This window comes from Hippocampus bargibanti, linkage group LG12, assembly GCF_051943395.1.
Source record: "Hippocampus bargibanti isolate YZ-2025 linkage group LG12, ASM5194339v1, whole genome shotgun sequence".
Classification (NCBI taxonomy): domain Eukaryota; kingdom Metazoa; phylum Chordata; class Actinopteri; order Syngnathiformes; family Syngnathidae; genus Hippocampus; species Hippocampus bargibanti.
The window spans coordinates 17,411,068-17,425,385 of NC_142745.1; the positions used below are offsets into that span (position 1 = coordinate 17,411,068).

General features: G+C 42.2%; 1 protein-coding gene across 3 annotated transcripts in view; it reads right to left on the reverse strand.

The window, feature by feature from the left end:
* LOC148890750 (integrin alpha-5-like) overlaps positions 1–14,318 on the reverse strand; it is a 28,991-nt gene that overhangs the window by 13,118 nt on the left and 1,555 nt on the right. For 2 of the 3 annotated variants that reach the window (XM_089009676.1, XM_089009677.1), the window contains exons 2-18: positions 12,609–12,733; positions 11,275–11,375; positions 10,687–10,810; positions 10,270–10,331; positions 10,067–10,112; positions 9,858–9,983; positions 9,712–9,756; positions 9,570–9,613; positions 9,411–9,467; positions 8,034–8,086; positions 7,039–7,247; positions 6,391–6,582; positions 6,254–6,299; positions 6,063–6,176; positions 3,011–3,066; positions 2,592–2,749; positions 551–688 (exon numbers count right to left, since the gene is read on the reverse strand). In XM_089009676.1, the coding sequence (XP_088865802.1) occupies positions 551–688; positions 2,592–2,749; positions 3,011–3,066; positions 6,063–6,176; positions 6,254–6,299; positions 6,391–6,582; positions 7,039–7,247; positions 8,034–8,086; positions 9,411–9,467; positions 9,570–9,613; positions 9,712–9,756; positions 9,858–9,983; positions 10,067–10,112; positions 10,270–10,331; positions 10,687–10,810; positions 11,275–11,375; positions 12,609–12,733 (1,696 nt within the window). Of the gene's footprint in view, positions 1–550; positions 689–2,591; positions 2,750–3,010; positions 3,067–6,062; positions 6,177–6,253; positions 6,300–6,390; positions 6,583–7,038; positions 7,248–8,033; positions 8,087–9,410; positions 9,468–9,569; positions 9,614–9,711; positions 9,757–9,857; positions 9,984–10,066; positions 10,113–10,269; positions 10,332–10,686; positions 10,811–11,274; positions 11,376–12,608; positions 12,734–14,318 lie in introns of those variants that run through there. The other variant, XM_089009678.1, reaches the window with a different exon arrangement.

Genomic DNA, 14,318 nt, shown 5'->3' on the forward strand with positions numbered 1-14,318 from the left:
ATCAAGGGTAAACGAATTGGAAAGCGGTTATTTCTTTTCAAGTGAAAGGATGCAAAGAACAAAGAAAAAAACAGATGACTGATTATGGTTCCTTGAAGGATCCCAGGGGGTTTTGTAACAAGCCCATGACGCCATGTGCACTCTTACACATGGGCTTGGCATGCGACGATCGCCTCAACACGCGCACGTGCTGACACTTTTGCCTCTTGGAGGAGAGCACTTGGCAACACGAATATGTAAACCACATGCAGATGTCTCCAAAAGTGAGCGCCATTGCACTCAAACGCAAATGGCAGTTTTTGTACAATCCAAGCTCACCAGTCCTCCATCCATCTCCATCAAAGATTGAGCTTCACCTTTGATAAGGGAGCCGTCACGCCCTCTGCTCCGGGTTTTCTCATTTGAAATATTTTCAACGACCATATACTTGGATTTTACAACACGACGGTATTTATTCATCCCGCTTCTTGTATGCCGAACTTTGACCCCCTCCCCCCCCTCCTCGTGGTCTTGTTAAATATCAGGGAAAATGTGAGGAAATAGCACATACCTTCTGCTCTATGAGTTGCTCCGTGCGGTAATTCAGGATAGGTTTGAGGCCATATTGGTCCACTGGGGCTTGTGGATCCAGGCGAAAGGCCAGACTGATGAATATGGGGGAGAGTTTATCCCGAAACTCTTCTTCGGTCTGAAACCAGAAGAGATGCACTCGCATAAGGAACAGAAGAGGGGGGCGGGGAGGGATTACACATACATTTAGTTTGCGTCTAGTGCAATGAAAATACAGTGATACCTCGGATTACGAACTTAATTGGTTCCCGGAAAGTGTGTTTAAGGCAAAAAGTGTGTCTTCCAATAAAAATAAGAATAATCCGTTTCCAGGTCCACATAAAACATAATTTTTGACTAAATAAACTACACAGAATATGCCTTATTTTATGTATAATAAATGTGCTCTTGTATTGTAATTAAATAAATAAACTGTACAGTATAATAGAGTCGTTTTATTTACCTTTGTGATGTTCGTTGACGTAGTTGCCTCTTGATGATATCCGAATGAAGTTGCCGTGCTTTCTCGGCGATAATACCCTCACTCACACGGTCCTCTGCTAGCTGCTTTTCGTGAATCCAAATCAACAGAAGTTCTCCTCTTCTATTGCCTGAGACCGTTGCTTAGGCAATACAGAAACACCCTAAGCCACACAGCAATGCTTGACTTGGCGTACTGGTACTGGGACGCTAAGTCACACAAACCTCGTTTGTGTTTCTTGATGAGCTCCATCATCTGATTGACCGTAATTTTGTTTTGTGTCCTCTTCAGCTGAACACTAACCTTTGGTGGGGTCTTTTTCGGTCACAAAAAAAAAAAAATATCCACTCGAGAACAGACCACATATGCACTGAGAGAAAAGGGGTGTGGAAAACTAGTCCGCCAGCCACCGCTCCATGTGTTTCCCGAAAACTAGTTCGTATGCCAAGATTATATTCTCGCGAATTTAATGTTCGTAAGGCTAAATGTTTGTTAGCTAAAGCGTTTGTATGATATGAATACACGCAAATACCATGGATGATGGCCCAATCAGATGTAAGGACAATGCCGACATTTGAGATCGGCAGCAGACCATCAACAATCGGCACCGTTGTCTTTTTTTTTTTTGTTTAGTGTTGAGATGCGAGTCGCTTCCTGCATCCGCAGGGGGATTTGAGCAAGGAACATGAATCCAGAAAAGTGTACAAAAAGATTCCGTGTTGACTGACACAGAGGGGACGGTCGCCAGCTGCGGCTCAAAGCGTCTGTCATCCCGTTGAAGAACAAGAAAAGGCACTTGAGTGCTTTTTGTCACTCGCGCCGTTTGATCCCAGCGCCGCTGAGTGAGGAGATGATTGGTGCCACGCTGATGTCACCTCGCCATTCGCTAATAAGTGCTTCTTGAAACAACACTGGAAACAAACTTCTACAGTCGTCTTTTTGGAAATGATGGTGTTATTAAATGACGAGATAGAAGGCCTCAGGGCCTTTTTTCCCCTGATCTTCAATGGGGCATGGCTAGATTTTTTTGAAGCATGCTTTCCCTGATATGCCGTAAACAATACAGACCTCTACTCCGTTCCGCATTTCAGAGGAAAGACAAGAGACGGACTTCAAATAAAATGTGATGAAAAGGATTGTTTGGCGTCAGTGGAGGTCGACATTCTGCCGAGCGCAAATTCCATTTTATTAGATGGGCCATTCGCTGGCATTTTTCTTCCCGGTCTGCACCAGACCCAACAACAACATCGGTTAAGACTGTTTTGGGAGTTTGACCTTGCGGTTTAATTTTGCTTCATTCGAATTGGTTGGAATACATTGGGCCTTAAAATTCATTTCTGGGTCCTTACTCCTCCCCCCCCACCCAGCACACGCATCATATACACTGATTTGTTCCAAATACGTCAAGAACTGAGTCACAATGAAACGCTCGTAAAAAGGACGATCAAATCATTTAAAATAATGGTGCTCGTCCATTAAATGATGGAGCAATCTGGTATTTTCTCACGTTTCGGCTTCACCATGCCAAAATTATGAGATTGAAAGAGAATGAGTGACTGACCCGTAGATAGATCCTGGTATCGTGGCACTGGCGATGCCCGTTGGCCAAGCTGAGAGTCTTCACCAAACTGGGCTGCTGACTATCCAGAAACAGAGTCCGCCTGACGGATTCCAGCTGGCCCTGCTTCGAACTGTCCAACTGAATTTCCACCAGGAAGTCTAAAAACGGGCACGTATGCAAAATGTCAATTTGCATAAAAATGCACATGTCTACATGTAAAAACATGCAATGTGTAATGATTTTTTGGTTTGTTTTTGCTTTGTTGGAGCCCAACAAGTTCGCCTCCATTGACACGCTGCCCTTTTATCTTCAGGTTAGCAGCCACTTTGACCGCAGTTAAGTGTGGCATACTTGAAAAGAGAGCAAGGCGATGTAATCGGGACCATCTGTGCGCTGGCGTGTGCGTGCGGGTGTTTCACCTAGATGAGATGGGAGGTGTTTTCCATCAGCAACCAGGCAGAAACTGACGCTGGCACTAAAAATGAAGAAAAAGAGATGCCGTTATAATTTTCCACTTTTTTTTCACCCCCGCAACGTAACATGCAGGTATTATTTATTTATTTATTTATTCGTGTGTTTATTCATTTATCCAGTCATTTATTGACATATTTATTTATTGACATATTTATTTATTTATTTATTTATTTATTTATTTATTTATTTGCTTGTTTGTTTGTTTCTCAGTTTGTTTATTTATGTGTTTATTTATTTTATATTTATTTATTTAGGATATATTTATGTATTTATTTGTGTGTTTATTTATTTATGTATTTGTTTGTTTTTTTGTGTATTTATGTATTTGTTTGTTTATTTTGTGTGGATTTATTTTTTGTGCATTTATTTATTTATTTATTTATTTATTTATGTGTTTTGTTTGTTTGTTTGTTATTATTTTTTGTAGTCCACCTGTTTGAAAAAAAATTCAGCCACCTAATTTTGTATTAGGCGTCATGAGACTTAAACGTGACTTTTTGGAACCCTCGTTGGATAAGTCCCCTCTTCCTCCGCTGTGTTTCTGCATTTCTAGTTAAGAACGACTTGTGGGGAAACTTGAAAGAACTGAAGTAGAAGTGTGACAGGTGTTACATAACAATCATCATATTTTCCATGTTTGGTTATTTCCAGACCTCGATTTAAACGCCGGAGCTTTGGGTTGATTAAGTCAGACTTCCGCGAAAGAGGGGGATTTAAAAAAAACACTATTTACATGCAATACTGTTTTGGCAGGAGGTCAAGGTTTTAAAGCAGAGGTGTCCAAATTATGGCCCCTGCGTCCATTTTTCAGAGGCCTCGCGGAATATGGTGAAACTGGCTTTTGACACGGTCACCCAAAAAAAAAAAAGACAAAATAATTTAATTTGAGAAACTAAATATTGTTCTTCCTCTCATCAAGGTTTTATTTTTGAGCTTCCTTAGATAATTGTTTTAGACATTTTTTCACATGTTCAGACTCGTTTTGTTTGTTACGAACGTGTAGAAAGGATTCAATTGCTGTTCAACGCACACCTTGATCTCACCGGGTGGGATACATGGTCGTAGGCCCCAAAATTTTGAATGATATTTAGCCTATTTGCTTTATCGCCTTAAACTGAAAGTGGTGATGTTGCAGTAGACCAAATTCATTTGAATATACCGTAAATTCCGGACAATAAGCCGCTACTTTTTTTCCCAAACTTTCAACCCTGCGGCTTATTAAGTCTCATCTCATTTTCCGTACAGCTTATTCCTCATTAGGGTCGCCGGGGTTGCTGGAGCCTATCTCAGCTGTCTTCGGGCACGAGGCGGGGGACACCCTGAATTGGTTGCCAGCCAATCGCAGGGCACACAAAGACATACAGCAGTCACACTCACACCTAGGGACAATTTGGAGTGGTCAATCTGCCTGCCATGCATGTTTTTGGAGTGTGGGAGGAAACCGTAGGACCCGGAGAAAACCGGGGTCCGGGGAGAACATGCAAACTCCACACAGGGAGGCCGGACCGGGACGCGAACCGGCGACCTCTGCACTGTGAAGCCGGTGTGCTAACCACTCGACTACCGGGCCGCCCGGCTTATTAAGTGATGCGGCCAATTTATGTAATTTTTCTAACGGCCGCTAAGCGGCGCTCGAGTAGAAAAGGTAAGATTTAGACCGGTGGAATATATACGTCGAGGAAGACTGCATCTTCTTGTCTTGTGCATAAATTAAATTAGCGTGATCATACCCTCATCATGGAAAATGCAAAAAGAAAGGCATATGACGCAGCTTTCAAGCTAAGAACAATCGAGCAGTCCGATAAAGAAGGAAATAGAGCTGCTGCACGTCAACTTGGAATGAATGAATTGATGGTGAGACGCTGGAAACGGCAGCGGGAAGAACTGGAGAAATGTAAAAAGACGAAAAAAGCTTTCCGAGGTAATAAAAGCAGGTGGCCCGAACTGGAAAACTTTCTAGAAGACTGGGTGAACACACAGAGAACAGATGGCTGAGGTGTTTCGGCTGTGCAGATCAGACTGAAAGCAAAAACAATCGTCTCTAGCGTGTTGCTAGCGTGTTGCTACCATTAACTGCCCTGTCACAGGCACCGTTTGGGATGAAAGTTATATTATTATTATTAAAACTTTGAAAACTCAATCAGTGTATCGTCTTTCTTTGTAAATATGTGTAACCCATGTATAATATATATTTGCAACTGTATATTTTTGTAATGTATTTATTTTAGACACTTATTCTGATATGTTTTGCACGGGTCAATGAAAAAGCAGGGGCGGAAAAAACGCGGGGTGGCGGGTTTAAGTGGGGACCGGTAAAGGTGAGGGACAGACAAAAAACAGGTGAAGAGGAGGTAAAAAGTTGGTTAAAGAAAAACCCGCGGCGGTGTGTGAGAGAAGACAGAGGCTCGACCAGACCCTGTGGATTTTTTTTGCACGTTGGCACGGAGGAGTTTGACCTGAACTTTCTGCAAAAAAATAAAGTTATCGCTGACTCTGCGATAGATGAGGCAAGGCGGCGACCAGCCACCTGTTTGTGGACGCGGCGGACAATAGTGGATATATATTTTTCCCTCCCTTACCTTTGGAAATATACACTTTTTTTTCCTTGGATTACTTTCAACGGGACCTGGACTCATTTTCCGTTCATTTTTCCAGCTGTGATTTTTGGACTGTGGACTTCAATGAAGGACATTTAGTTTCATTCGCGGGACTTGAAGTCGGGTTTGGGTTAATTTTGTGTTTGTGTTACATGTTTTAATGTGGGCACATGCGGCTTATCTACAGGTGCGGCTTGTGTATGTACAAAATCAGTTTTCCTCTTAAAATGGGGTGGGTGCGTCTTATAATCAGGTGCGCTCTATAGTCCGGAAATTATGGTACAATCTATATTTAATTTTATTGACTTTATTGACTTTTCACGTTTAAATTCAAGTTGGAGAATTTTCAGAAGGCTTTTGCGTCCTACCATTTTTTATTTTTATTTTTAGGCGATCTTACCAAGACACATAAGTAGTTCCACCGCTGGTGGAAAGCTCACAGAGCTTCTCTTCTTGGTTGAACATCGTCGGATGTACAGCGAGAGATGCGCTAGCAGTCACGATTGGTCGAGACCTGAGGTAAGACACAGCGAACAGCAAAAGAGTTAGCAGGGGATGAACCTTTCCCACCGGCGTATGCTTTCAACGCACCGGAACAGCACGGATTTGTCAACCCCAAAAGCACCGACAAGAAGGTCTGCAATGAGAGGATGTTTCAGATAGAAAATGGGCCATACGAGAAGGGAATTCTGTTGAAAAAACAAATGCCAGAGAGTGGGAAGCGGTACCTGGGTAGCCATTTCGATCCAGATCCGTGTTGCCTCGTAGCGCAAAACCAAAGTGGGCGGGGAAGGAGCTGGAAGCCCAATAGCCAGAGAGAGTCTGAGTGGGTGTGTCCTTCAAGCCCCCGACATCGCCGTGGTAAATCAGAACCAGTCCCTGTTGCTCTTCTCCTCCGTAAGGACAACCGATGGCCATATCTGATCGTGAACAACAAAAGAGCACCAGACATCAAGCAACTTGTGTTTTTTGTTGTCGTTTTTTTATGGTCATTTAAGGCAATTACAACGGTCAACAGAACGGGAAATTTGCAGAGCTGCTGGCAGCAAGGACTAGAATTCACGTCATGCACTAAGACTGACCGACACTGTGTTGGAGGAAGGGGGAGTTGTAATTATTTGCCGCGAGTGTCTCTAAGCAACGGTTCAACAAGGCACTGGAGTTTTCCCCGGTTGCCGCCTGGCGTATTTTTGCAGCTGACTTCAGCAGCTCAGTCCAAGAGCCAGCGGAGGCAGAGCACAGCAATTGACCACAAAGAGTCTCTCAGACCAAACGACAGTCCACCCCGGCCCCTTAAACCTCTTTCAGATTGAGAATGGCACTTTTATTTTGAAAGACGCAGATAAAAAGCAAAAGATGGCATTTGACGCCGGTACCGTTAAATCCATCCTGGTTAAGGTCCCCCAAAGGCGCCAGCGAAGAGCCGAAGCGACCGAATGGCTGCCGGCCGATGAGGTGGGGCACGCCGGGCTCTAGCTGCAAAGGTCCCTTCTGGAGGTAAACATAAACTTTGCCCAGCTCCTCCAACCGTCCGTTGGACCCCCGACTCATGAACATGGGGGCGCCCACCACGAGGTCATCTAGTCTGGGGAGCAAGTCGGAGGAAGGTCAACTTGTTAAGGATGTTGATGAGTTGATTGTTGACATTTGGGGGTAAAAACAGTGGTACGTCTGAATCAATCCAACCCTTAATGACAATTTTATCACAATACAACTTTTACTGCAGCTACAGCTGTGACTCATATCAAATGTGTGGTGTGATTGACTACAAGTCCAATAGAGGGTAACGTTAGCCAGGAAATAAGGCCTGGTAGAAGGCCTGCGAGAAGGCCTTGGCGTCTCCAACTTCAAATCGGATTGCTTAAGGAAAGCAACAGTTTGATGAATAGTTATTTTATGCTACAGGGTCCGCATAACGGACTGTGAAGGCGTTCAGGGCGATTTCTGATCCTGGTGACAAATAATGGTTGAAATGTGATTGGTTAAATGCTTAATTACGAAAACACACATCTGGAAGCAGCACAACAAGGGAAAATCAATGAAAGGAAGCTGAAAGACTATTTGGAATTATTTCATAAACATTTATGGTCAAAATATCATGAACAGCAGTCTCTGATTCAGATATTTTTAGGCCAACAGAGAAAGGCCCTGACGCGCCACCACTGCTGAAATGAGTGACGAGTGGACCGGGCTAGCGTGGGAAATTGCCTTCATGTTTGACCTCGGTTATAAAGTCTTAACTTTAATTTCTTAATCCCATCTTGAATTTCTTTCCTTTTCCTCATTCCCACCAACCCCAGCTCCCACCTCCCTTTTTTCCTTCTTTTTTGCATGTTTCCAACATCTGCGCGCTTTCACTCTGTGTACTCACCCGTCATTGTTGATGTCGGTGGATGCCACTGCGTAGCCAAAGTAGGAGCCCATCTGGAAAGCATTAAAAACAAGACTGGGTTACTCTCTAATTACATCACAGATATCTTTATTTTCTTTCCATGTTCTCTCTTTTGTACCCTCCAACTTCAACCTAAGAGGATTCCCTTTCAATCTCTCTATCCTACAATACAGATTGCCCACCGCTCCATTTTCAAGCAACTGAAGTCATTTAGGTTTTGTTGGTCTAATTCAATTTCATACCGCACATGGAAAAAAAATCAGGGTTGAATTTCATCCCTCTGCGATTCTACTCAGGGTGATTTGTAGCTTGTCTACACACAAATCTGATGAGAGGCCCCGTTGAAAGACAAGTCTTTAACAGCAGAGATTGTTTGACTGTTACCAGCATGCAGAGCGACTCAAATGAAGGGCAGTGGGGAACGTGGGGGGGGGGGGGGTCAAAGGGCAAAAGTTCAAATCCACTGAGACATCATATGAGCAGCGTTTCACTGTATTCCTACCCATCCGGTGAAATATGACCACCACATCCTGGAATGTTGTCTGGATGACTCCTCCAAATTTAGAATTTTTGTCCATTATTTTGTTTTGTTTCGTAATTTGGATATATATACTGTGACTGGAAGATAAAGCATGCGATGTAATATAGGGAAAGAGATGCCCATTTCACGGTAAGATCAGAGCATTCTCATCAAATGGTGAGTATAGTTTTGGTTATTTGATTATTCCTGTGCCAATTACCATTTTGTGTTTGGGGGCCTTTTACTGAGCGGGTTGCTTGTTCTGTAGCCACAAAGGGGACACAAGTCTTCTTGTGCTGGTCCCAAGCCCGGATAAATACAGAGGGTTGTGTCAGGAAGGGCATCCGACGTAAAAGCTTGGCCAAAACAAACATGCGGATCAAACCTCTGAAGATGGAGGACACTGATTCGCTGTGGCGACCCCTTGAAGGGAAAAGCCGAAAGGAAAAGAAGATTTTGTTTTGTTTCGTAATTGTGCCACGTTTACTGTCACGATGAACCGGTGTCACTTGTTCGCAAATCGGCTTGCCTCAACGTCAGCAAGGATAGATTGCCTCTCTGCATCTCCCCAAACAGGATAGGCAGTAGAAAATAGAGAGACGACTGCAATATTATACCCCCCAAAATAAATAAATAAACCTATAAACAACTAAATAAATAAATACATGACTAAATAAATAAACCTATTGGTAAATACATAATTATATAAATAAATCTATCAATAAATGAATAAATACATGACTAAATAAATAAACCTATAAATAAATACATACACACATACACATACACAGGTGGGCGGCCAAGACTTGCTCAAGTTCTGCCAGATTTGTACACACCTGCTCTCCGGTCACGTTGAGCAGTGAGTTCAGATCCCGTGCGTTGAATATGGACACCTACGAGACAGATATTGATGGCAAATTAATGCTCAAGAGGCCAAAAAGAGATGGATTACCGCATTCATGGATCGGAAAAATCTGTTTCGTTGTACTCCTTACTAAACCATACAGCATGAGTCCTTTTGGAACTCCCGTGATGTAATCTGCGACAAGGACAGCGAGTAGCAAAAAGAGGTTAGAACGGTAACACGGAACACTAAAACCATATTTGCCTCCGTCTTAACCTTCTTCACCTTCTCACCTTCTTCATCATCCCCACTGAACTCACCACCAGCTACGGAATAACCTGTCAGGAGTTGAGTGGCATTTGAGCAGGTGTCAAAACACCCTCGCGGCAGTCTTACGTCATTCACAAGGAACGAGGCGACTCTGATCCAAATTTCTTACCCAGGTAACTGTCGTCGTAGCTTCCCTGCACCTGTCCCGTTTGAATCTGCCCAGCAACCGACAGTAAAAAGTATGAAGGGTAGTAGGCCTTAACAATCTCGTCTGGCGTGGCCGATATCAGCTGACCTACAACATCATCGGGTAAAATGGCTTTTCAAGTATTTCAACTGTCTCTCTCGTTGAAAGAGATTCACATTCCGTGCGCTCACCTTGCCAGTAAAAGCTGCCCGGTCCACCAAGAACAACCCTTCCGTCCTGATACACGGAAAAAAAGGAATTTGTGAGAAACCATGTTTCTTCAAATGCCACAATAAACTCTTGTAGGCCGTTAAACCCGCTTGAATCGCCACCAGCTATTTCTGTCCAAACGCAAGCAATGACTTGGGGGTTGAATAACAAATATTTCCCTTACCTTGGTAAAATCGGCACTAAAACCCCCTTGACAATAGCCCTGCCCTGCGGGTCCATGTCTTTCTGCAGCAAAGATAAAAAAAACATTCCCTACCCACCTCAGTTATTAAGCTAAGTAAAACAACATGTTGACACAAAGATTGTGATGATGTCAAAACATTGCATCGGGCTTGCAATGGGAATTTTTTTTTATTTTTTATGGTGAGTGACACGTCTAACAATCATCATGGCTCGGCCGCTTTTTGTCATGCTTTTTTTCAAAACATCACAGTCATCCAAGGTCATGAAGGAAAGTGTTTTTCAAGTTTAACCATACAAGGAGCACATCACAGAAATAAAAAAATGCATTTATTTTTGGTGCACCGTCAACCACTTAACTGCAATTTGAATTAATATTGTTAACCTTGTAGTACCTCACCTGTTCGACAAGGGGCATATTCCACAAATGATTTGAGGCTGTCCACAGAGAGGTAACAAGTTCCTGTCACATCATCAAGAGGCAGGTCGTGTTCTGTCCTCCAATAATACCGGGGAGCACAGGCCTTGAAAGACACAAATGGGATTTTTACTAAATAGATATAATCATAAATAAATAAATAAATAAATAAATACAAACATACATACATACATACATACATACATACATACATACATACATACATACATACATACATACATACATACATACATACATTTTTGCTTTTTTTTTGTTTTATTTATTAATTTATTTTTCCATACAGTTGATCGGTGACTTTCACATTCAGAAATATCACTGTAGTATGCCTAACGTTCAAAATGAGTCTTGCACAAAAAGGCCAAATAAATGCATTGTGTGTCGTGAGACATTTTCACTGAGCATTTTTTGAAAATAGCAACATGAGCAGTGTTAAAGTACAGCGAGGTTTATTCGCCAGTTCTCCTTAACTCATTCAATGTAAGCCATTATCAAACCTTTCTTTGCGCTGTAGTGAAAAAAAATAATACATTACCGAGCTATGATTCTTACCAAAATATTTTTTCCGTGAGAACGCACAGTCGCACCAAACCACTGATGCGATTTAAACTCAACTTGAGTGTTCTCGTTGTTTATGAAAAAATATTGATCGCCTGTAAAAAGACAAAGCCATTCAAAATCAGTGCAAAATAATCAACAAAAAACAATCAAGAAGAAGAACAGAAATAAGAAGAAAAATCAGAGGAAGAAGAAAAAGACAAAGAAGAAAAAGAAGAAAAAGAAGAAAAATAAAAAGAAGAAGAACAGAAATAAGAAGAAAAATCAGAGGAAGAAGAAAAAGACAAAGAAGAAGAAGAAAAAGAAAAAGAAAAAGAAGAAAAAGAAAAAAAGAAGAAGAAGAAGAACAGAAATAAGAAGAAAAATCAGAGGAAGAAGAAAAAGACAAAGAAACAGAAGAAGAAAAAGAAAAAGAAGAAAAAGAAAAAGAAAAAGAAGAAGAAGAACAGAAATAAGAAGAAAAAACAGAGGAAGAAGAAAAAGACAAAGAAGAAAAAGAAAAAGAAGAAGAAGAAGAAGAAGAAGAAGAAGAAGAACAGAAATAAGAAGAAAAATCAGAGGAAGAAGAAAAAGAAGAAGATGTAGGCAAATACAAAGACATAGTTCACTCAACAAGCAGACAAGAAAAAAACAGCAAAATGATTACACCACTAAGCCAAAATGTACAAATTGTGCCCAATTAGTAATTTTGCCTCCTTGGTGCCATGTGGGTGGAGGGGGGTTCTTGTCAAAAAGCATTCCATCTGACAGGAAATGTTGTACACATACAAAATGGCGTGTACAATAAGGGAGAGTCCGTCATCCTCCAGTGCTTATGGCTTGCTGCCATTCTGCTGAAGCCAATTATCATTTTCAGGGTGGGGGCACGGCGTAAACCCTCCGGGGTCCTTGCCTCAGTGGTGACTTGTGCCTAATTTGCACCCAACACTCAGCTAGAGTCCAATTGGAAGTCACTGTGGTTGTGGCAACACCGCGGACGTAATCCGTTGCCATCCGGCCTTGATCGAAACACATCGGACTGACATCAACCACCGGATTAGGGGCTTTAAAATGGCAGGGTGCCACACTTTCAACCCCCAGTTAATTGAAGATGCTCCCTGTAAGTCTTCGAAGAAATTACAGCACGGATGGCTACACACAGCTGAGTTGACATCATGTCCATTTTCTTTAATGGGAGCATTAGAGAACATGTATATGCGATTTAATAGATAAGGCGGCGCTTTGATGGTGACGCTGTGTAAACATGATTGTGTAAATAAATAGGAGGTACTTTTCCATGGGGTCAAGGTGAAGTCACGCATGTCGGCTTAATTGACAAGACACTGTACCATTCTGGTCAAAGTTGATAACGCTGCAGTTGTTTTGGCTCCAGTGGCACAGGAAGACGGCTCCTCCTTCGGCGATTCCGGGCTGGCTGGTGTTGGCTTTCGGAGCTCCAATCAAAACGCTTGCACTGAGCAGCAGAGAGGAAGAAGAGAATCATGGTGCGGTGAAGAAGCGATTCAGAAGAGAAACATCCCTCACATACGGGAGAGTCATTTCTTTTATTTTCCCCATTAGCGTGGGTAGATGTGGCAGGCGATCTGTCATGAGTTTCCTCTGCTTTTCGATGGCCGCACAATCTTCGGAGAAAAAAAACCATTCGCTTAAAGCAGTGGCTCTCATTTTTTTTTTTTCTGTCATGCATGCCCCCTGCGGAAGAACCCCCCTTGTGTACTGTAACATTTGTCTATTAGATTGTTACAAGTACACGTTTGCATCACAATGTATCCTTATTAACGTGTAAGAAAATAAAAAAACAAACAAATATGGACCAACTTACAATGAATAATATTTTGGTAACTAACAGAAAAGATTCCTGAAATTCCAAAATAAAATTCAATTGTTCATGAAACTATCAACATTTTTTGACTGACCATGTCAAACCATATATGTGAAAAAGAAAATTACATAAAATCAATAAATAATCATGAATTCATACTGATCACCAACAGCTCTGGGGCGATTGTGCTTTTTTGCCCCTGTAATGGGCAGCATTTGTCCAGGCCCGCTTTGTTCAACGGAAAGGTCTGTGCTGTTGCACAGTCTGCGGCTGGATGGATGCATGGCTTGAGGAGCCCTCGCTGAGAAGAAAGCTGCGTCAGCGCAGAGTGCCGATGCATATGTGGATCTGTCGCGGCTTGGAATTGAAGTGGATTTACGTGGGTGAGACTATCTCTATTCATCAATGGATGCTACAGCTGCGTTTTTGCTTTCAACATTAGCTTGTAGTAGATGTGCACATTCCACTTTGACGTCCCTTATCCACTGGTGAAAAGGACGCTTTGATCCTCTCCTTTTTCATCTAGAACGGCTTCATACGGCGTACAACAACTTTTATACAGTGTGAAAAATCTGAACCGATCTTGCAAAGACCATTTTGGCTCAAATCCAGTTCGTCTCAATTTCTGGTAGCCAGGGGACATTAGCCAGTGTCTTCATGTGTCGGTCACAAGCCCGGATGAATACAGAGGGTTGTGTCTGGAAGCTTGGCCAAAACAAACATGCAAATCAAACATCTGAAGATGGAGGACACTGATTCGCTGTGGCGACCCCTTGAAGGGAAAAGCCAAAAGGAAAAGAACTGCTTCATACAACAAAGAGGATGCAGAAACGTGCTTAAGATTGAATGACTGTCTGTCTTTTGTGTTGTCACACTATTTCTTATTTAGTTTTATTGTTGTTTTGACTTCAAGATGGTGCCACGAGAGTGGCTGCCTTTCCAGCAGCTCCTGTATTTTGTATTTCGACTCCTTCCATAACTTTGCTGATGTGAAATGTAAATTTATCCACTGCAAGACTAATAAAGGCTAACCCAATCCAATCCATTAACTCAGCACCTCAATATTGAAAACCCTTTCATATTTTTTTAGTTTAGCAATTTAAGAATGGCACTGTTCAGATTCTGATTTTATGAGGCTGCAATCAAGTCAAATTGCAGTCAGCCCAATTGCTCCCGTTCTAAATAGTTTCAACACAAGGTGATGGTGCTAAAGTTT